The sequence below is a fragment of the Rhamphochromis longiceps genome, linkage group LG14, assembly GCF_057381845.1.
Source record: "Rhamphochromis longiceps isolate RC_006_pf linkage group LG14, R_longiceps_female_GT1.1, whole genome shotgun sequence".
Classification (NCBI taxonomy): Eukaryota; Metazoa; Chordata; class Actinopteri; order Cichliformes; family Cichlidae; genus Rhamphochromis; species Rhamphochromis longiceps.
In genome coordinates, this window is record NC_140570.1 from 10,231,992 (window position 1) to 10,256,284 (window position 24,293).

Genomic DNA, 24,293 nt, shown 5'->3' on the forward strand with positions numbered 1-24,293 from the left:
ACGTGCCAGAGGGCTTACTTATTGTGATGAGGAAGTGTGTGTGTTACCCACCTGGCTGGTGAGCTCATCTTGTTTCATAACTACACAGCAGTTATAATAAGCTTATGCTAGTTAGGTCTGCCCCGTAGACAGATATACACACTGAGACAGATGAAGAAGCGTACAGTGCAATACAGTAGAGCACTACAGTTAGAATATTATAGATATATTATGTAGCACACCTTTCTCACTCTTTTGTCTTCTGTGGCTTTGTCTTCATCGCCACATATTTTTAGATCCTTTTCTTTTCTCACCCTCCTCTTCTCTCCAGCTCTGCAGCTTTCTCCTGAAGGAATGAAAGAGAAATGAGAGGAGGACGGCGAGTTAATAATGATCAAAACAATAGAATAAAAAATGTTGGGAAGAGATCAAAATTAAACAGCGAGAGAGATCTTAACCTTACCGCCGTTGTTCATAGTAAGCCTGCATTGCATCACCTTTAACAGGTGTAGTCGCGTCCGGTTTTTTTTTTCTTCTGACACCAAATAATTGCTGGAGCAGAATTTAATATGACAGTGTAGATAAACAAAATGATTGCCTGTGGCATTTTGTTTCTTTTTCTAAATGTCACAGTTTTTGCTGTGCACCTTTTTTAACAAGGCAAGCAGCTTATCTTGCAACAACAACGTGTTGAATTTGCACGCCTTTATAATGTGAAATTCAAATATTGGCCTTTTTCAGGTTAAGCCATATTAGTGGTAACAGTTTTTGGAAGAAGTGTTAGAAATTTCAAGGCTACTTGAAACCTTTTGTTGTCTTTGTTTTGTCCCTGGTCTGTAATCAATCCTTATCTAAATGTGAGGGGTTTTTTTATTAGCACAAAATGTGACTTAGCATCATAAGACAGTGGGTAAAACGGTAACAATTGTATGTGTTGCATGCTGCTTGTGTTGAATGAGATTAGTGGATTAGATGCGATTGTTTATGGTGCTTTGCTGATCTTTGCTTCAGCTGCATAGCATATTTACACATTTGTTTGCAGTCTTGTCTAATGAAAGAACAGTAAGACAAGTTTACCCATGGGAGCATTTAAGGAAGAGTCACAGTGTTGTTAGGCCTGTCACCGTTTCACTGTAATTGTTTTCAGCTCAAAGTGGATTTATTATTTGTGGATATTTTATGTGATGGATGCTGCCATAGCATTAGCACACAAAAACAGGGATGTGAATGTACATCATGTTATGTATATTATATTCAAGGAAAGCCTGAACGTGTTAGCTGTCGACTACAGTGTGATTTTTGTCCCGTCTTCCTCTGTTCATCCCCAACTGATTGTGTCTGAAGGCTGTGCCTCCCTGAGCCTGGCTCTGCTGGGGGTTTCTTCCTGTTAAAAGGGAGTTTTTCCTTTCCCCAGTCACCAAGTGTTGCTCAAAATGCTTGCTCGTTTGATCGTTGGGGATTCTCTTTAATATTGTAGCATCTTTAGCTTAAAATATAAAGCGTCTTGAGGCGACTGAGTTGCGAGTTGGTGCTGTATAAATAAAATTGAACTGAATTGTCTGTTGTCGTGATGGAAGTGGTCTCCTGTAGGATGACGGTGCCTCCATCTATAGAGCTCAAGGGGGTCAATGAATGGTTTGAGCTATGGCATAGAAACTGTTTTAGCAGTGTGTGAGCTAGAAAGGTTTTGAAAACAAGGCAAAGGCTTTGCCCACAGCTAAAATGACTGGATGGTGTTGGTCTTTCAGATGAATAAAGAAATACGGAAATAAAAGTCCATGTGAAGGAACCTAATGTAAGATACAGCATGAAAGGTGATGTGTTGATCGTTCCAAGCTGGGAGCCATAAATGCCCAGAGTGCCGTATCTAAAACAGACACGTGTAACACCAGAGCACAAACGGAGCGTTTTGATCCCTCTCAGTCTCATCTATCGCTGATCTCTGGCTCTGGGTGTTGGAGGGTAAACAGCTTAGAGGATGATCTGGCATCATGGAAGCCTGGGAATGTGTGAAAAGAGAGAGAAGAGCCTCAGGCTACAACTACAGCCTAAAACAAAGACTTAAAAGTCTGGCTCCAGTTGCAAGTCACACCTTGACTTATATTAGAAGGCATCTCAAATCCTTGTGATCAGATTCAGCTTCCTGACAGATATTTGATTTTATCCACCTGGAAACAGCGCTAAACCTCTGATACAGTTGAGCATACTGGTTGTTGTCTTGTAGCCTCTAAATTTCTGGGTGTAGGCTAGAAGACATTAACCTTACCCAGGTGGGTAAGAAGAAGCAAATCATCTGTGACTGACAAGACCGTCATAGTCCACAGTGTACATTCATACTACACAGTCCAACAGTCCTGTTTGACTCAATGACCCCACCCCTCGCCGCCCAACATATTAAATTTATTATTTATTTATTGTTTAATCCCCAAACTTCTGTCAGTCCTCTTACAGTAGCTGTGCCTCTCTATCTATGCACTGCTGCCTTTGTTTCCCACAGACCCAACAGTCATCTTCATTTAGTGTATGACATTCAGCCTAACTCTTTAAGTCGCCCAGCCCTTGCTCTTCTGTATCCCCAGTTTTAGTAGCTATGCAAAATGAAAACAGCCCTGCTGCAAAGCACTGTGTTGTAAGGCGTGTGTTGGTTAAAAAAAAAAAAGTGATTAACAAATAATATCCCCGGCATTTGGTTTGAGATAATGATTCACAAGTTTGAGAGCTTATCAGCAGCCAAAAGTCTGCACAGCATTATAGAATTATGATCGGGGATTTACTGATTTGGAAAGTTATTTCAGCATCAGTAATGTGATCCTTCATAGAAACCATTGTGTGGTAAACCGCTGAAATGTGGTGTTCAATATATAGTCTAACTGCCACAGATACTGGCTGGCTCGCTGATGTTGCAAACATCTTTTTTTTTTTTTTTTTTACCAGAGTACACTGAACAAGCAAACCTTTTCGTCATTGCAGCCGTAACCTGGTCCAACCTCTAACATCTGCCCTTCATTACAGAGGAGCTCCACCAGTTTCACGCATTGGAGTCTGTTTAGCTTTGGGGACGTCATATGTGGAAAAATATTGTATAAAGCCACGAGTGACTCGGGATGGAGAAGAAATAGGATTAACTTTGATAACGTTGCTTAAGTCATCAAAAAAACTTTGGGTTAGAAAGAAATTGATACCAGACCTCTGTGGAAAACTCTTCATCTTTGATGTAGACCAGAAGTTCTAGCAGCACCTGACTCACTAAGAAAACTGTAAGTAGTTGAGTTTCTTTGAAATAGCTGAAAGTAGAAGAAGAATGTACAGAATATTTACTATATATTAAAGATCGACATTGCTGTTGTGTTGTCACTTATAAGTTTGTAGAGTACTATTTTGTGGCCAGCTGGAAGCATTTTGACCTTCACCCTTAAGCATACTCTGCTTCATTATAATCTCTTTTTACTCTAAATAGAAACATAGTTTACGTATTTTTATGCAAACATTATGTTGTCTTGAAGAAAACTTTAAACTTGTGATTAAGACTACAACCTCATTAGGAAGACGTTTACTGAAGGAAAAAAGTATGTTAATTTTCCCATAGATTGTTTATAACCGTTTTATTGCATCAATAAAGCCGGACTTACCCCCTTCTGGTCCCAGGAAAGTATGCCGGTGTGTATTTCCTTTAAATACAGCATATGGCGTGAAAAAATCATTTTGATCCTTCATCTTGAGACTAACAACATAATAAAGCATTTGCAAGTTGAGAAAGCACCTATTTTGTGCTTTAGCTTTGAACACTATGGGCCAAATGTGGCAAACATAGGATGAGTGCAAAAAAAAAAAATATACAGCTCATATATGTTGTTAATTTTACTGGTGTTGTTTTCTAAAATTGTGTGCAGTCAGTTCATTTCAATATCAAATGCAAACAAATATTTGCTATGAAATTGCCCACTAATGTTAGTAAGTGAGTTTTTGCAAGCTTCATATATTGTGACTTGAGATAGGACTCCTCCCACAAACGCATATGGAATACATGTCTTTTTTTTTTTAAATTTTGCTTTAAACACTAAAACCAATACATTAGTAAACCTTTCTTCTCTTGCATCACCGTGAAAATGTTTACATTTTTATCCTGATTAACTAAACTTTCTAAGTCCAATGTAAGTGTGCATATGATAAGCTTCGTTTATGGTACTCTTTAAGAGTCACTCTGTGTAACTGACTGCTCTAAATTTGATGCACAGTTCTATATAAAGGTGACCTTAACAGCATATACTCTGGCTTCACATGACCCACAAACCTCCCAAAAATGCCAAACCTTGTGTCAGAACTGTAACAGTGCTTCTAAAATGAATTGCCGTATGGACAAGTTCTCACTGAAACACACTGTCTTAACATTCAAAACAGAAACACATCAGTGTTTCCTGATCCACATGTTTCTCCGGCTTTGCCAGTAAACGTGTGCTGGGGAGTGGCTTGTGCGTTTCATCACTTTGCAAAGGGAGTTGAGGCTATCCCTAATCATCTGATGGGTACCCTGCCTGTTGTACAGCTGTGGCCTATACCCTTCGACATCCAGTGCTGGAAAAACACGTGTCCAATAAAGACCCCTGTGGAAGCATACTATCAGGCTGGGTTCCAGTGCGCACACCCTCTCCTGATCCAGCTCCAGTGTCTTGTCCCCAGGCTCCAGCCCCAGTTCTCGCCCTCTCCCCCAGTGCACTCTTGACCAGTGCGCCCAGAGCAGATGGGGAGCAAAGAAAACTGTGTCACCACCCGCCATGTCTCGCTTAATCACCCCTCCCTTTTCCTTTTTCTCATTCCTCTCCCTCTCTTTCCATCCTCCCACTCTCTTCTTTCCTCACTCTCAGGATTTGGAGCATCAAACATTGATTTGTCTTTATTTTTAGAACAGCTGTGAGCATACGTGTGTGTGTGCTGTATTTGTTTGTCCGCGTCTGTATGCCAGACGCTCATCCGTACCGTAGGTCGTGGGTAGTTTGATTGGTGTTTGGGTGCGCGGCGGCACACGAGTGTGAGAATGTGTTGCCGCTTTTTTTCTCCAAGTTAATCCCTTAAGAAGAGGTGTGGTTCTCTGTCTCTCTCTCTCTCTCACTCCCCTCACTGCGCACTCGCCTCCACTCTGTCCCTCACTCTGAGCGCAATATCATCACATGCTCTCTAGCTCCTCTCGTCCTCTCATGTTTTCCTTGTTGCTGCCAGTCTGAGGGACGTCTTTCTCTCAGCTTGCCATCTCTCTGCATCTTCTCTCACTTGCTGTTGTTTGAAATGAGTTCCTGGGGCGAGATGGGGGAGGCCATTGAACTCAGGTGAGTCAGATACAGTGTAGGGGATGTGGTCCAACCTCGGGAAGGAACTGATTGATGGTATTCGGCGTACATGTGCGTTTTTGCTTTGCAGGGTATCTGTGAATACGTTTCACATTATTTTTCCTGCTTATGTGTGTAATCGTGTATCTGGGTACATTCTGGATTCTAACTGGGTCAGCTGTTACTGTAGCAATCAGCACCTTGGACTGTTTTTCCTCAGCCTCACCTTGTTTTGTGTTCATCAGCTTGACCCTGACCCAGCTCTGTAGAGGTCAGCAATGGATCTGTGTTTTTTCACAGCAGAGACAACTGTGTTTGCTGTTGTTGTTGTGTTTTTTGGCTATGGTTGTGTTTTCCGTCACTGCTAAACTGATAATAGGTCTAGTCTACCCTGCATCCACAGGGCTCATAGCGGCTAATAGCCTTAGCAGATGCATTAGCCCCCATGCCCATATGGAAGAGATTAAACCTGCTAAATTGATAGAAACGCCCAACATTTTATTTTTATTTGCACAGCGTTAGTGCCGGCACATAATTTCTGTGCACATATAGATCTGAGCATGCTCAGAAGTTCATGCATGGACACCTGCCATATACCCTTTGCCCAGAGCAAGATTTGTGTTAAATTTCCTCCCAAATTCAGCGCCTCTTCTCAGTTTCTCACTCCCATTCTCTCCCTGTCCTCATGATTAGATAATTGTGAGGCCAGCTCTCATGAATGTTGAGAACAAGGCATAAGAGTGAGAATGCCGCAAGTGACAGAGACCTGTGTGATGAGTGAAATGAGGACAAATTGAGGTGAGACACTCAACGTGAGGGTGATAACAAGAGGATGGGTGTGAAAGTGAAACTCAGGAGTGCTAACAAAGAAAAGAGCAGGGAGTGGATGTGAGGAAGAAGCTGGGGCAAAGCAGAATCATTCTGGAGAAAATGTACATTTGCTCCCTTTGTCTTTGGAAGAAGCAGGAGAGGAGAAAATATGGAGAGGATGACAGGGTTAAAAAGAAAGAAAGAAATAACAGACGTGAATGTGAATGCTTCACAGATGCCGCAGTGTTTATTAGACACAGGTTAAAACTCAAAGACTATAAGGTTAATTCTGCTTTTACTGCGAGAGTTCAGAGTGTGTGAATGCAGCCAGAGCCACGCCAGGTCATTTGGCATTGTTCACTGACACAGGAGTCTGACGTATATTCTGCACAATTCAAGCACAAGGGTGGAGCTGGTAAGACCCTGAGACATTACTGCAGCAGTTCTTGCAAAAGTTATTTGGCTCGCTAGTGTTTGACTGATTTCCAGTTGTGCAAAATCTTTTGGTTCACAAAATCTGTCACTGCACTGTGAACACTAAACATTAACTTGTGTCGTATGTGAATTTAAGAAGGTAGGAAAACTTATGGACTTTGGGTTTAACATCTTGCGTGCAATTTGCCGAAGCCCCTGGGAGCAACTAAACTAATACTTACCTCTTCCTTAGTGAGAAGACAATAAACAGTCCTTTGGGTGTGTGGTTTTAGCTGCAGTACCTGAAAAGAATCTGCCATTCCTAGCTAGTGAGCTAGCACCGGCAACATCACTGATCCCTGGTACTTGCAGAGCACTTCATGTGCTGGGAAAACACTTATGGACTCAAAATATCGAGTGTAAGTAGTGTAGAAGCATGCTATTTAAAACACAGCATTAGGTCAAAGACTTTCATTGAGTTGCAGATTTGTATGCAATATGTCTCCTGCCTGCAGTATCTGCTGGTTATTCTACGATTTCCTTGGTTTGTAGATTTATTCGCTGACCCTAGAGATGAAAGTGGGCCGCGCACTTTGCTGTCACATCACAAGTGTAGTACAACCGATAAGCTGACCTGTGGCTCTGGCCTGAACTGATAGCAGGGAATACAAAGTGGAAACACAGCATGACAATATGATACTGGAGCATATTGACTAGACTGCTCCACTTCACGCCTGGGTGCGCTGTGTTTAGATTAGCATACACACACACACACACACACACACACACACACACACACACTTTTTCTGTTACTGTTACAGACACACCCCAGGCGCACAATCGTGACCACGCTTTTGGTACAGATGGAGACGCACAAAGATGCACTCATATAAGGTCATATAGAAGCACGCAGACAGGAACAAATACACATAAAGCTAGCCTGGTTTCTTTGCCTGCTGTTCCAAGGGCAGAAGGGGATTTGGATATTGTTATGTTAATCTGCCTCTCTTTTGTGCCTTGGAACCCATTCAGACACACACGCGCGCGCACACACACACACACACACACAGGTATGACAAGATTCAAGTATACACAGAAGGGTACTGGTACAAAAAAAAGGGGAGAGGAGGCAAGTCGCCTTGTACAAACACACACGCCAACACTGATATAGATAGTCCTCTCTCCAGGCTTAACTTGGGTGGGTGGGAATTGAAACAGAAACAGGAGGGGCAGGGACACAGCTTTGTGATTAGCCTGGAGGAAGAGGATAATAGGTGTGGGAGCTGCATGTGCGTCTCCTGGTGATGAGGAGGAGGTGTATGTGTATGTGCGTGCCTGAATGTACACGCATGTGCTTCTCTACGGCTTCGCACTCCCTCTGCAAAGGTAACAGAATGTAATTTAAAGTTTCCCAGTTCAACCCTATTTGCAGAAAGCAGTGGGAAGCAGGTAATTTTAATTTCAGGATGTTTATTTTTTTTTGACCTCCTCACCCACGACATCGATTGTTCCCCCACTTTTGTTCCTGCTTTATTATATAGCGGCAATGAAATTTGTTTTTCTTTCAGGGGAAGATTACATTTTCTTCCACTGACTTTATCTGATCTCAGACTTATTAGATTTTTGGCTTGAATATAGGGCTGAACGATATATCGCATTTGCGATAATATCGCGACATGATCAAGTGCAATTTTCTAACCGCAAAGGCTGCGATTATACTCTGGACATGTCCAAATTCATGGGCTGCATCCTCCTGAGGCCGCATTTGTAGACCGATTACGTCACAGCGACGCGCCGAAGGCTGTCCAAATTACTACCATATCCCAGAATTCATAGCGCGGCCCAGCCAAACTCCAGTTTCCAGCAATGGCGGCCGCTACTGAGTTTTAAAATTACTCATACTAATCTTTCAGGGTCACAAAATAAACTTTTAACATATTTTCAGGCGAGAAAGTAGTTGTGTAAACATCAAATATCTGCTTGGTTTATCAAGATATCCCATATTTGCAAAAGTGCTTCGACGTTTTCAGAGGCGTCTGCTACCCACCAGCTCGACAGCTAGCCGGGAGCTCGAGGGTCACTGATGCGGCCGAGAACGGCACAACTCCCGGCACATCATTTTCAGATCACCGCGGAGTTTCGCTGCTCGGGTTAAACGTAATATATAAGTCACTTAGACAACCTAAAAATGTTATTGTTGGGCTTTTTTCAGTGTTTTGTTTGTTCGTGAGTAAATCGGTTTGGCTGAGATTAAAGTTATTAGATTAGATAAAATAAAACTTTATTAATCCCCCGGGTGGGTTCCTCCTTGGTTTTCACACAGCTGACTAAACGTCAAACAGAAAACATATTAAACAGAAGTATGAGACAGTCGAGAATTTACACCAGTGTCTGGTTATATTTTAGATAGCAAGAAGCAGACGGCCGAGTTTATTAAACTCCACCGAGACAGCGGTGACGCTAATCAGAAGGCTAGACCGTCCAATTTCACGCCTTTAAATTTTAAAGGCGTGTTTGTGTGTGTGTTTATACAATTGCTATTATGTTTGCACTTTATGTGTAATGTTACTGACTGCAGAGATCAGTAAGATGTGTGTATTTTTTATTTATTAGTTTTATTTATTTAATATTATTTTTTAATTGAATGACTGTCTAGTAGTTCACAGATGTCGAAAAACTGAGTGTGGTAAAGCCACTGATTTTTTTTTATGTATATTTCTGCAATCTGCACATTGTACTGACTTTCATTTTAATGTTTACACCAGGGTTCCTTGTCAGCACTTTATGCTCAGATGTTTGTAAGCTAAAAATAAACTATTGTGTATGTTCAAATATACTGTTGTGATTGAAGAAGTTAAATAAAAATGTCAGTCATCAATTCATGCATCACCTCATGTCATCATAACAGAGGTCTGTCTTCCAGGAAAGAACAGTTTAAAATTAATGTAATATAGTATTGGCCATACTATATGATGTATTGCTTGTCTTTGTTTAATAATACAGAAGACAAAGACCTTAAAAAATAATCGCATATCGCATCGCAATCGCAATATTGGGGCAAAAAATCGCAATTAGATTATTTTCCATAATCGTTCAGCCCTACTTGAATAGGCGAACTGGGAACAGAAGAAAAATGGCATGTACATTTGAAAACTTTGTTTTCAAAATCAGAATCAGAATACTTTATTAATCTTTGAGGAAATTATGCATTTTTGTGTTTGCTTGCGGTTATGAGTAGTAGTAATAGGTAAACTGGGGGTAAGGAACTTCCCTTAAGAGTAGTGCATATTTAAATTGTTAGCATAACACAAAATAGTATATGTTACCATTATTTTGGCAGTGCTGTTACATATCATGCATCATGGAATCTTTGTAACACATTGTTTTTAAAAGGGTTTGTTTAAAGGGTTTCAATAATGTCCAATTCCTAAATCTATTTAACAAATGTAAATATATATATATATATATATATATATATATATATATATATATATATATATATATATATATTTAAAAAAAGGCGTGCAAGTGTAAAATAGCGTTAGCATAGAATTCAAGCTAACTAGCTAAATTTAGCTAATGCTACTTGGTGTAACACCTATTAGCTGTTGTATGTTTTACTTTCTTAGAACTCATTAGTGGTATGATAACCACTGATTACAACACCACAATACTTATAAAATGGGGACAGTAAAATGTGTTTTACCTTGTCAGAGAAAACTCTGGAATGCTGCTTCCTGCTTCTATTCCTTTTCATAGTTCTCACAGAAATTTCACTCGAAGTAGGGGTGGGCGATATATCGAATATACTCAATGCCTCCCGAGTTTTTCCATGTTGTTAAAATGGCTCTATCGTAACCATCAGGTATTAATTGTCAGGAAAATATTAAGCTGTTAAGCATGCAATTCACTGTGAGTTTTTTTTTCTCCCACACACTGTGAATGCATCATTAATAGCCCCCTCCCAACTGGAATTTTTTGCTGCCTGGAGCACTGCACTGATCATGCGTATTTATATACTACAAATGGGAAAACAGGCAAGAGTTGGAAGTTTCAGACAAGCGTAGATGTCGAACAAAATGCGAAAGCAAAACATGCCATAAATTTCAGTTTGTTTTCGTTTTTGTCATGAATTACAGCTCATATTTTTTGTTGCTATAATCTTTTGTTTGTCGTCATTTTTGATGGTAGTACTGATTAGCATCTTTAGCTCACTGTCTGAAGGACAGCTCACCCGTCAGGCGTTAGTCTGTCTGTCTGCAATTCATAAGAATTGCTACTCCTCCTAGAGTATTGGTCAGATTTTAGTGAAACTTGCAGACCACGATCACCTAATGGATCTTCATTGAAACTGTGCTCAGTGACAACGTTCACATTCGTTATTTTATGGGCAATAACCTGTGAATTGAGCTACACTGATATCAGATTTATAAAAGCAACAAATGGTCATATTTTTTCACATTCCTTCTAGCAACATTATATTATATATTAAAAAAACTATCTGCCCAAAATGCTGACTTTTATTAATTGAATTCCATGTAAATTTTTAATGTAATTTTGTTTGATACGTAGAAGTGGCCAAAGGAAATTTACTTTATCAATATACATTCAGTTTATAACGAGCACATCTTCCTTAAAGATCAAAGATTTAAATAAATTAAGCTTTGCTTTTAAATATTTCAGTTTCATTTTACTTTTATTTTTTAACATTTTTTTGAGAGTAAAAAATTATTCCTTAAGTGTACCTACGTACCGCTTTGCTGTCTGTGACCTGGTAACATAGGAAGGTTGCTAAAGTCTATTGAAAGAAACACAAGCATGTGGACCATCGTATTTGGAGGAGAAAACAATGGTTAGAGGTCAAATACCTGGCCACAGATTTGACTGTAAACATCCATTATAGCTAGCTATACTTGGTTTGACTTTCATCGATTGCAGCTGTGGCACCTGTGTGCAGGTAGACTGTATGATTGATGTAGCTAATGTGATGTTGGTTTGAGGACTACTGTTTTGAAGCCTTCAATAACACACTTTTTTCCTGTCTGTGTCTTTTCTTAATGAGACTTTGATAACCTGCTTTATCATCAGTTTTACTCTAAGTAGGATCATAATTCACTGAAGTGGAAGCCGTGTTGTATCAAAGAAAACTAGCACAAGTTGACATGATGAAGTTCATGAGGTCATCTGTCAAAGGAGAAGTAGCGTAATTTGCTCTTTGTTACAGTCTCAGTGGCAGCCGGTGAAGTCGTCCCTGCTCATAATTAGGCTACGTCCACACTAATGCGTTTTCTCTCCGTTTTGGCCTCCCGTACACACGGAGACGGCGTATTCCCCGAAGGAAAACACAGCGTTTTCAAAATGCTCTCGAAAACACATACATTTGAAGACGGTGCTTTTGCGTCGCAGTGTGGACAGTGAAAACGGAGACTTTCGAAATCGATGATGCATGTTAGTCATATGATGCAGTCATGTGACCAATTAAAAATAGCGGAGGGCATTATACAGCCGTTGTTTTGTTTGCGTTCAGTTTTGACAGCCCTATTAAAGATTAATATCAGTCTGTACATGCTTCAGATAGCTTTTCTTCAAATTCTTTAATTCCCACTCGCTTTTGCGACTTTGTGCTTTTGTGTTACTCGCAGCAGCAACTCCACCTCATTGTTAGTCCATTTAAAAAACTCGGTGCTTTTCCCCGACATTTTGCCGCGACGTTTCAAAGAGCTGGAAAGTAAACAAACGGCAGACAGAAATGAGGCAGGCCGAATCTTCTTGCATTTCACACATGCGCAGTACTGGAACGTAAGCGCTTTCGATCGTTTCAATGTGGACGCACAACTCTGTGAAAATGACTGAAAACGCTAGTGTGGACGCGGAGCGTTTTTTTTAGACGAAAACGCCGTTTTCAAATCTATCCGGGCTAGTGTAGACATAGCCTTTGGAAGGCATTACTTTTCACAACTGGCGCTTATGTGTTCGCATTGTTTTTCTGTGCAGTGAAAGACCTAGCGTCGACCTGACGTGTAGCTACATTTCTTGGGAGGTGCACGTCGGGTTGCGGTGTAGGGTTAAAATCGGGTTCTGTTTAGCAGAAGTATAGTTCATGTGTAACTTTCTGGCATATTGCCTCAATGTGAGAAATTAGTTTCAGTAAATCAGTTTAGATGAAAGAAAAATGAAAGAACTGATCCTGGGTCAGCTGGTTGAGTCACCTCCATCTACTACAAGTGCTTACCATCCCGATGAGAACCTGTTTCTCATGCTCTAATCACCCTTTGCTGCAATAGTGCCCTAAATTGTCACTTTGTTTTGAGTCACAGAGGGCCATTCAATTGCATTAACCAGGATGAGCATTCACTGTCTCGCTTTCACACGCACACTTGTGCACACTCTGTACATAATTATATTGGGACAGCTTTCAATAAGGTCTCAAACTGCCCAGAACCCCCCTAAAAGATCATGTTGCATTAGAGGGTCAGAGGAAGGACAGGGTGTGTTTGTACGTCTACCAGTCGGAGTCAATCCAATTGGTGTCTGGTAAGCGTATCGACTTTATAACACACCACGCAAGCACACACTCACTCACACACTCTCACTCTTGCCTTCATATAATTCATCGAAGTTGTTCTCCACAGAGAAGTCATGGCTTATAGACTGCAGTGACAATTACAACATAATCAATATGGCCGAGATGATGGGTGGGGCGGAGCTAATTGCTGTAGCGATAACTGTTAGTTGTCGCTTGAAAATATGACTGATCTGTTATAGAAGGGGATACAGTAACCAGTATTGGATGTTTAGAGCTGATCCAGCTTTTTTAAGGGATTTAAGAATTGTATCTAAAATGATATTCTTCAGGCCTTCTGATATATCCACTCATTTCTATCACATTTGCAATTTTCATGTTGAGTCAAATCCACTGAGAAAAGACTTGACCATGTGATTTCCTTTCACAAAATTTTTTTTTAAAAAATAAATCCAGTTATTCAGAGTTTATATGCTGGTGGGTATTGAATTATTTGCTGACAATGAAGTTAGACAGAGGTAGGATCTCTTCCCAGGCACAGTTTTCTCTTTCTTTGTTAGATTTTGTAAAATAATTAACCCTGCTCACAGTGCAGGTACACACTGAGGGGAATCTAAAGGCATGGGAATTGACTTCATAAATAATGCATTTTGAAGAGGAGAAAATCATTCAAGGACATGCCTGTACACTATATTACATGGTGTTATGAGCAGTATTAAGCAGGAGTACAGTGTGAGAAGCAGTGCATTAAAGAAAACTACTATGGATTGCGGATTGGCCCTGAATTTCAATGACTGAGAGATCTATGAACCCACTTTCTTTTTAAGACTTGGGCCTGGTTTATGGAGCAAACTGAGGCACACGTGTGTGTGTGTGTGTGTGTGTGTGTGTGTGTGTGTGTGTGTGTGTGTGTGTGTGTGTGTGTGTGTGTGTGTGTGTGTGTGTGTGTGTGTGTGTGTGGAGGAGAGAAACAGTGAGAGGGAGATAGAGATGGAGACAATAGCCACAGTGGGTGCCAGGCTGATGGTTTAACACATGGCTCTGCTTCAGCTGCCACTGTACATCAGCCTGTACAAATTCCTAATCTCGACAGAAGGGAGCAGTTTTGATGCATTTAAACCTCCACGCTTACAGGAAAGCTGCCTCCACAGTGTATACAGCACTCCACTGATCTGTATCTGCTCTTCCCAGAGAGGCTCTGCTTTAGATTTGTTCGCAGTAACTACTACACCTTAGGGTATAAATGTTTCATATAGCTTCAGACGAGGGAGCGCAAACTCAGTTTGTACATTTTAAGTTTTTACAAGTGTTTGAGCTCTGGTTCTTTCTTTTTCTGACAAGCGTTGCTGTTCTTTTTTCTCCGTTTTTGAAATGCAAAGACTTTGGGGATGTGAAAGTTTAAGTTTAAATATTTAATTTAGCAGTGTTATGATTAAAACCTAATATTTGGCCATTTTAAAATCCGATAATCTGATATGTATCGTCCGATTATTATTTTTTCAGACACATTCAAAAACAGATTTCCCTATTTATTCAATGACAGTCTGTGTAACTCTGCTTGGATCGGTTAGTTCTTGTGTGTGGGGTTTTTTTTGTGTGTTTTTTTTTTTTTTTAGTGTTCCTAGTTGCAGGGTGGCCTGGTGTACAAACTATGCATCGTAAACACTCTTTACTTTTTAAATTTCCCCTTATTGTTATAAATGGTGACACAAATAGATCAGCAAATAGCTAATAGCAGCTGGAAATACTGGCCAGGCTTTAGTTGTTGTAGTTTGTTGTCGAGGTGGGATCCAATGTTTGCGTTGGTTAAGAGGTCGCTAATGGGTCACCATGTCCAAGATTTCTGTAGTAACTAACTGCATTCAGGTATCAAAACTAGGGAGTTTTTTGTTTGTTTAATTTTGTTTAAATGAACCAATATTGTTATAGGTCTGTGGAGCAAACAATACAGGAATTTTCCCAGATAGCTTGTTGTAATTCACAGTAAGAATGAAATATTGGATATAAGAGTAAGTTCAAGTACTTTACTGAACATACTGAAAATCCTGCAGGGAGGGAGTTGTTTCCAGGAAGTAACAAAGGCTTAGAGACGCACAAAACACACTCTCTGTATCTGTATCCTTCTCCCTCATAAACATACATAGTCCTGCTTAGATTATTAAAACACTGCACTGCATCCCGTCCTGGGACAAACTTCAGTCTAAATACAAGTGCCCTGGTTTATGTCCGCTGCATCACACTCCTTTATACTTTAATCACACACACACACACACCACCTGTCACTTTCAGGGAGTATGAGACACAGAGAGACATACTTGGGGATAATAGTAATGGTAGTATGTGTCAGTGTCTCTATGTGGGTCACTCAGTGTCAGTGTGTGAAGTCTGCAGGGACCACAAACTGGGTCAGTTTTTACTGCGTGTGTGCGCATCGTGTCAGCATAATGTGCCTGCACCCGATGTGTTTGCTGATTTATGCAAACATTACCTATTAGGGTAATGTTTTCATTGTTTTGGTTTGGAGCAGAAAAGCTGGCTGCCGACCCAACACCACCATATTACAATTTCTTAGCAGAGAAATTCCTTTTCAAAGGTAAATACGTAGGACTTCAGCTGTGGGATAGTATCTGCACTTATTACACTTTATACTCTTTAACACTGAAGGGAATCGTGAAGGCAGGAAAACATTCTAAGCTCATAAACTTGAGAATGCTTGCATATTGCACAAACACTATGCTAATTATGCTGCAGTCACACTTGGGAAAACGAAATTATTACGAAAGTGTGCAATGCACTTGCAATATCTTTGCCGTTGATGTGGTTGCTCTGCAGATGGTGATCGTGTCTGCAAGCACTCACAGTCAGTTAGCATTTTCAGAGTCACTTTGGTGGATCAAGACGGTCATAAAACAGCGATAAGATGGAGTTCAGATGGAGCATGGTCATCTTCTTGGGGAACCAGTCTGTCGCTCCAACTACTTGTGAATCTGTCCCAAAAATTTTTACTGCAATATCTGGAAAACCGGTGAGAGTTTTCCTAATTGCAAGGAGGTTGCTGTCCTATTTTTACTCTAGTGTGACTGAGCCAATAGGATAACATGCATGAGCTGAACTTTGTAGGGACACATCTGTGTTTAGACTAAAAAAGCTTAGGTAATATTCATGTTTTGTTGGCCGTGCTTTAAAAAAAGCTAGTTTAAAGAGTTATCAAAAATCCAACCATTATGCAGATCATTTCGAACTTATGTAACACAACTGACATGGCTGTTTGCAATTACAATGTGATTACTGAGTTTAGGACCAGTAATGTATGTGTTGTAATTTGTTAACCCACTGTGGAGGTTATAACCCACCCATCTTTTCAGAGTATAATACACTCTCGCTCCTGCATGCTGCTGTGGTAATAGAGACCTTTGATACTTTCCCATTCCACTATGACTTTAAAGTTGTGAGTCATACTCGCAGCTTTAGCGAAACACCTCAGCGTCTTATTTGCACAGCCAAAGAGCCAAAGCCGGACTTTAGTAGAGTGGGTACAGTGTGTCCAGATAAAGTGGTCAGCACTGTGATGACTAAGCCAAGGCAATACTCTGTTACTGCACTCACAAAGATAAACACGCTTAAACACACACACACACACACTGGAGACTTGCTCCACCTCTCTATGTCCATTCCTAGTTTCTTTGGAGCTCCACACACATATGGCTTTCCGTAATACGAGGTGGCAGTGAGTCATTGTGTGTGTGTGTGTGTGTGGTAACATCACCGCTCTCACCCCTACTCCTCTTCTTGTTTGAGCTGTGTTTTTCTTGAGCATCTGGTTGAGGAGATGTGTGAGGGAGGAGTATGTCCCATTTTGCCAAAATCTCTGGGCCGATGTTGAACACGGAACATCTGGATCAGGGAGGGACGTTACGTGTGTGTGTGTGTGTGTGTGTGTGTGTGTGTGTGTGTGTGTGAAAGAGAGGCATTGTGCCAAAGAAATCAATCGGAGTCACATCTGGCAGGCACAAAACGCAGCTGGACGCACAAGCAGTCTTAACACAGATCATGTGTTGTTAATACAGAGGTGAGACAAATACAAGACATTTGTAATATACATATATTCGGGAACGTGCTGTTATTACTGATAATTATAGTGAATCCCACGCACGCATGCTGTTAATAACCACCAACCATCTCACAGTTAAAATACCAACTTAAGCCGGAGCAAGATGTAAAAATTCTTTTCACCACATTTATTAGTCTGTACGCGTAGGCTAGCTCTTCACACTGAAGTCAGCCCTGTGAATCCTATTTCCTCACATTCGCATCGGCAGAGCTGCAGACGTTTAGCTTCGGGCTCGTTTTTGCGCCTGTCTCCGCATCTTTTTTGATCAAGAGGAGATCTGCAGTGTAAGTAACAGTTAAGAAGAAGGAATAGGGAGGACCAGAGTAGGAGGTCGGCTCGGGTGAAAGAAATTTCCACGACATAACATCATATGGCCGTAAGTTGTCCTGCTTGCCATCTCCCCAACAATACATTCCAGATGGCTGCAAACTCAAACACTAAACTGGGAACAACTATGTGCTTTTTTGGCACCGGGCCTCTTGTTTGTGTAGGCTACACTGAAGTGCTTACGAGTTTTGCGTGGGTTCATAAAGGGAGTGGGATTTAATTTGTGCCATTGATTTATAGATTTATTTTGATGCTCGCCAACCCACCCCCTCTGTCTGGCTCTCATCTTTTTCCCCCCCTCACTGCAGATGGTTCTAGTTTTGCAGGGCTAGGTCACAGCTATGCAACGACTTCACCATTTCAATGTTTGGCAGTTTCACGGCCCTAATGTGTCTCTCTATTATTAAATGTTTACTACCAGATAGTTTTGTTCATTTCACGCCACCGTGCACATCATGAGAAAGCCCATCAACCTGCGTTCACCTGTATTTTCATTGTAGCCTGGATGAGTTCATTTAGTGCTTTGACTTAGATGAGAAAACTGATACCAATGAATATTATCTTTCCAATAAATAATTACAGCAAGCAGCAGGTTAGTGAACGCTAAAGTTACACTAGAGAAAACAATAGAGGGAGACCAAGGCGCAGCTAAAATTATTGCAGCTGTGTGGACTGAACTTCTCATGAATCCAGAATAAGAAGCATCCACTCATTATATGTGATGCTGCTGTGTAAAATATGTGAAACCGTCGATGAAAACTTCATGTAGAAATTCAAAATGGAGAACTTCCTTCAGGGTCCAGGGCGTGGATCCAAGAGGAATTTTTTTTTTTGTGTCTTATGACACGTGTGTACCAAATTTTATATATGTGTTAAATTCGTATAAGGTTTGGAATTTTAAGGGACCAATAAAATAAGTCAATTCACTCGCGACCTAACACGAGCAACATTTCAAGAGTTTTCAATCATGTTTAGGTTCTCAAATATGCAGTTCATTTTTATATTTAATATAACTGAGCAGATACCCTACTTACCATTGGATAAGCAGTTGGGTTTTTTAAAAATGTATTTACTAATGCATTTTTAAAAAATCTGCATTATTGCTGGATGTTGCTCTCTCTGACTTTCGGCCCTCATGCTTGTAGTGTACTGACCTGTGAATCTGTTAAGCTACTCTACTCCCACACAATTCCCTTTTTATTAAGACTAGACGATGGATGATGAACAGGATCATTTAGTGTATTATAACTCCAATTCTCTCACCTCAGTACTTCATTCCTCTCTTTTCCCAGTAGTTTTATCTCATATTTTCAAAAAACTTGTCCCAGTATCCTTGGTTCATTTCTGCGTCTCTCCCATGTGGTTTGCCATCGGATGCCAGTGCCATTCGCTCACTACTCCTCCCCCGCTGTCCTAGACCATATGAGGGTGTCCTGTATTCCTTACCCAGTACTTCCTTTACTGGGTCTGTTAATTTACAGGGTCCTTTTACTCATGCCAGACATGAGTTAAGCCACCCCAGCCCCCTTCTACCTCTGCTGTGAGGCGTTATGTAAAGCTCTGTAACCCCTTCGCTCACGCCCGTTCACACCTGCTGCAGCAGTGCTGGGGGCGTGCCAGCCAGGTGCCAGTCAGCTGGCACTTTTCCCACATATGAGCGGCACAAACCTCGACATGTGCGGCGAGCTGCAGATGGGCTTGTGGGTATGTTTTGTCTGTGTATGTGTGTATGAGTATCTACTCTTGGCAGATGGCACATGCCTCACATGCCAGACATGAGTAAAGCCACTTGAGCTGTTGCATTTGAATACTCTGCATTACACAGGGAGTGTGTGTGGTGCACAAGAATGGCGAATTGCAAACACACTTCCGGTACACCAGTCTTTGGCAGCATTACCATCAGGGTGGCAGCAATTATGAGAAGTGACGTGTCCGACTATATATTGAGTATAAATTTGGCCCCGTGGTGGTAGAGCTGAGAGAAGCGTTCTGCCCTTCAGTGTTGAGATCACCACTTTACATATGGACATCGTATGTCTTCAGTGTAAGATTAATGTGCTCTCTTACCCTGTAAAAGCTGGAATGCCGATTTATGGATCATCCAAATGGTAAGCGAATAAAACAAGCTCGATCTTTACTCTTATTAATCCAAGATATATGGAAGAATACGACATGAGATAAGCATTTCTAATATATTGTTATCTTATAGTAATAATTTTATGCAAGCCTTTTTTTCTAGCACTCTTCCTGGTTTGATATTGCAGATTTACAAACTGGGCCTTGCTCGTGTATCTCTAAGCAGATCCCTTATACTGTGTAGAGAAAAGAGACCAGTTGTGTTCAGAGATTGAGGACAAGAAAAACAGAATAGACTGACTGCTTAGTCCAATTTGAAACTTTTGACTTGGACAACAAGGAAGCTGATGATGCAGTTAATTTAGTCAATAAAGACAAAGGACTCAAATGAGGAAAGAGGTGTTTTTATTGTACTTCAGATGTCCTGTTGAAGCTGGGATGTGAGTGTGGAGGAATGAAAACAGTAATTATTTTTTTAAAGCAGGTCATGTTTTGATGGCATCATGTTTCATTATGCTGGGAAATTAGCACGCGCTAAACAGGCCAGCGGGCTGAATGGTCTAATTAGGGAGCGGAGGGAGGATTGTTCACAGGAGGAGTGGAGAGCACACATGTGTGCTGATTAGCATGCGCTCAGCATTCTTGGTGTTTCTTCGAGAGATGAAAGCGTGCCCGGTGCTTTTGTGTTCATTAATGTTCTACCTGTGCGATTTGTACAGCCTGCGTCTGAATGGAGAATCAATGGAGCATTGTGATGGGAAGTGTTTGTGGCACTGATGTACTGACTGCCTTGTTAGAGATGATTATAACTTAATGAGCTCCAGCCAATCAACGAAATCATTCCCACTTCTCTCATAATACCATATGAAATACAGGACTCTGGTTTCTCTCAAGTGGCATTTCATTCAATTATAGTTTGGCACTTTTGCATTTAAATATTTTTTTAATGTGCCTGACTATTTAATTGCTATTAAATGAATGTAATTTAAAAAAAAATATTGTTCTGTGCTTGTGGTAATGACACTCAGGTGGTTGTCATTTTTCCTTTGTTGAGTACAGAGATACTCTATGGCCTTCCAGTTTTCCGCAACTAAACTTGCATCCCTTTCTGTGTCTGCAGTACCAGGGAGCACGTGACCCCGGAGATGAACAAGCTTCGTCAGAGCCTGAGGAGGAAGAAGCCCACCTATGTGCCAGAGGCCAGTAGACCGCATCAATGGCAGGCTGACGAGGAGGCTGTACGCAAGGGCAAATGCAACTTTGCTGTTCGGGTAAGTATCTACAGTCGATATTCAGTTAATCTAAGCCTAATTAATTTATTTTCTTCTTTCTTTCTTTCTTTTAAGCTCCTAGGACCTGGCGTCCACATATGTGGACATCACATTTTTGGTTGTCTAGACCAAAGTACAAAATCTTGCTCTACAAGGGCCTGATATCCACATACGAGGCCATTATACTGCCTCTGTTTCATCAAAATGTAAAACAAATATCCTCATATGTGGCTCGCATATTTTTTAGAAACAAAAATTAGGTTAAAAAAAAAATCTGGTGGTTCTTTGTTTTTACATTCATCAGATCCCAGTATGCCCAAATATCAAAGAGAAATTTAAAATGCATACCATGAAAGAGTTTGGGTCTTAGGAGGTTAATGTTAAGTATGAAAAAGCAAGTGAGTTAAGACTATGAGATAATAGTTAGGCAAGATCTTATGTGCTAGCAGTGATGCTGGCTAGTGGAGCTGCTCAGAGCGAGCCTCAACTAAAATAGCCTTATCACAAAAACACAAAATGAGATCACATTTTTACACAAACTGATTGTTGAACTAGACAAGATGGCACCGAATATGCCAGTAATATCAGCCATGTCCTAAATACTTTCAGCACAATCGAAAGCTATATTTACTCTCTTATAGATATCAGAGGGCGGGAAATTACCTAAAGAAAACAAAACCTTTTTTTAAAGTCAAGATGCAAACATGTTTATCTCTGTTATAATGTTGGGCTTTTAAGTGGCTATTTAATGAATTGCATTTTGCCTTTGCTTTGTTTTTAAGCCCCGGAGACTGGCCCTTATTAATAAGTAAAGTCAGTGCTGTATAAATACATTCAGCAATAAAGGGTGCACAAGATTCTCACGTAATTATCACTTTATCTTAGCAGTGCGGTCTGTTAGTTTTAATGCAAAGCTAAGCTAGTTGTTTGCTGCCACCAGCTTTTTTGAAGTCTGAATATTATCTGAATTACAAAAATAAATAAATAAATTAGTGCTGTCAAAATTATCGCGTTAATTGTTAAGATCAACGCGAAATGTTTAATGCATTAAAAAAATTTAACGCTGATTTTGTTTTTTTATTAATTTCCTGTAATCTAAGACCTTTAAATTCATGAGCACCTCTGGAGGAGGGGGCAACAGTGTGCTATGCTGGCGTTTGGCCTGACAGAAATGATTAGAAGAAGAAGAAGAAGAAGAAGTGACACCATGCTACTATCTAGCTAACACTAGCTAACACACGCAAGCATGGACGAGGGCGGACTTTTGGGTGGAAAGTTTCTCTTTAAGAAGTTGCCTGATGGCTTGTTGGACAAAACGAGAGTAAGATGCACAATTTGCAACGCTGAATTCAAGTACCACAGAAGCAGTTCATCACTGGCGTATCACCTGAGAGCAAAACACCCAACTGAATCCACCTCTACGGGACCTCGCCAGTCTACGCTTCAGGAGTATGGTGCTTGTGGACGAATAACAAAAAATGTGAGAGAAAAGGTAACCAATTCCTTGGTTGTTTGGATAGCTAAAAACTGCCGACCAGTTAGCATAGTAGAAGATGATGGACTGAGAGAAGTCATTCGTGCTGCATCAGGAGATGAGTGTTACAATCTGCCCTCGAGAGGAACCATTGTGTCGAGACTGCACACTTTGTATGGGGACCAGAGGGCTCAGCAGTCCAGCAAGCTTGTGCAAGTAAGGAATGTCGCTCTCACCGGAGACCACTGGACTTCGGTGAACAACGATAATTACTTAAAATATAAAGAATAAAAAAATGTAATTGGAGCCAGGCTATTAATAAAGTAATTGAGATTAATCGCAATTAATAACAGAAAATTGTGAGATTAGTTAGTTAATTTTTTTTAATCTATTGACAGCACTAAAATAAATAAATATATATATGACAGACATATATGACAGAAAAAAAGTGCTGTCAGTGTTAATCTCGTTAAAATGATGTTAACGCCATAACCGCATTAACGCGGCAAATCTCTGTTAGCGAGTTAACGCGGATTGTGCCTGGGCCGGACAGCGCTAATGCGTTGACGCCGTCCAGCCCCACGCACGAGATTAATGCTGACAGCACTAATAACAATAGCATAAATCCTATTATTTCTATTTTGTTCATATTATTACAGTACCTAAAGAAAGCAAATATACTTTTTTATGTAATGCCTATGGTTAGGCTGTGTGATACAGTTCAGGATACTTTGGCTCTGACCTTTGATCTTTATAAGAACCATCAGTAGTAAAGCACTGATCCATATTCTACCTCAGTAGCTGAATGCCTCCCATGCCATAAATGCAAAAAAGGGCCGTCATTAATGGGCCAATTTACTGATAACAAGCTCCGTTCTGAGCATGTACTGTATGGCCATCCTTGAGAGCTAAAGTGATTTGTAGAAGGGCTGGAGAGAGAATGAGGGAGGGAGATGGAAACCAGAGAAAGAGGAGTGACGATGAGGTAAGGTTATAGATTACAGAGAGCACAGGAAATGACAAGGTGAGGAATGAGGGCGCACAGAGGGTAAGGAGAGACATTTTCAGATTTGAAATGAGAGATAGGACCAGATAAGATAAGTGAAAGGAAAGAAAGACCGCAGACTGAATGGACCAGGAGAGAAATACAAAGCAAAAAGATAAAGGCAACAAAGAAAGCTGAGAGTATAAGAAAAGGCTTCGTGTGGGGCTGAGGCTAATGGAAAACGGTTCCGATGGTAATGGTCCAAAGAGCTAGCGATGAGATGGGCACTGAAGTGGAGCTCAGAGCTTTAGCAAGAGATGTAAGCATAAAAGCCTCTGTCTCTTTATATGTTGTTTTTACCTCCATGCTCGCTCAGCCATCTTTTTTTTTTCAGTGCTTTCTCAGTGTTTTTTAAATTCTAAATGAGTCACGAACTATTAATGCCTTTTCAAAAGCATTTGAACTGTAGCTACCAAAAGAATACGTGTCAGCTCAGCTCACTGCTGAAAGAAACGTTGTTTTTGCAAACTAAAGACTGTGGGATAAAATGGCCCATTGGAAGATTTGCCTGGTGCCTCTCATACTTTACGTTATAGAGCATATGAAGCTCTAGATAACCTTACTTATGTTTTGACTTCAATTTGTGTGTAATGGTCATCATTATTTTTATTTTTTCTCTAACAACACGTCTTATTTTAGTAATATATCCAGTTAGCAAGCTAGCAAAGTAAAATAACAGCTGCCAACTGTGATAGTGTGGCAGACCAAACTATGTTAGCTCAGCCATTGTGACATTAACAATATTAGCCTGTTTGACATTTTAAAAAGAGGGCAGACACCCCCTCTTTCACAGGTAACATTGACACTAATATAATTCCTGTTGTTTACTATCACAAAATAGTCAGAGTATTTGTTAAGGCAAGTCACAAAATCTAGCTCAGCTCATAGTAAATGGTACATGGGCTGGTTCCTATATTGCACTTTTCTACTCTACTGGAGCAC

The 24,293-nt window shown here is 40.6% G+C and overlaps 1 protein-coding gene across 2 annotated transcripts in view; it reads left to right on the top strand.

Annotated features, from left to right (window-relative positions):
• Nucleotides 1-24,293, top strand: part of numbl (NUMB like endocytic adaptor protein) — a 68,013-nt gene that overhangs the window by 25,897 nt on the left and 17,823 nt on the right. The window contains exons 1-2 of one of the 2 annotated variants that reach the window (XM_085380716.1): nucleotides 5,158-5,300; nucleotides 20,682-20,832. In XM_085380716.1, coding sequence (XP_085236842.1) covers nucleotides 5,260-5,300; nucleotides 20,682-20,832 — 192 coding nt within the window. In that variant the 5' untranslated portion in view covers nucleotides 5,158-5,259. Of the gene's footprint in view, nucleotides 1-5,157; nucleotides 5,301-20,681; nucleotides 20,833-24,293 lie in introns of those variants that run through there. The other variant, XM_085380717.1, reaches the window with a different exon arrangement.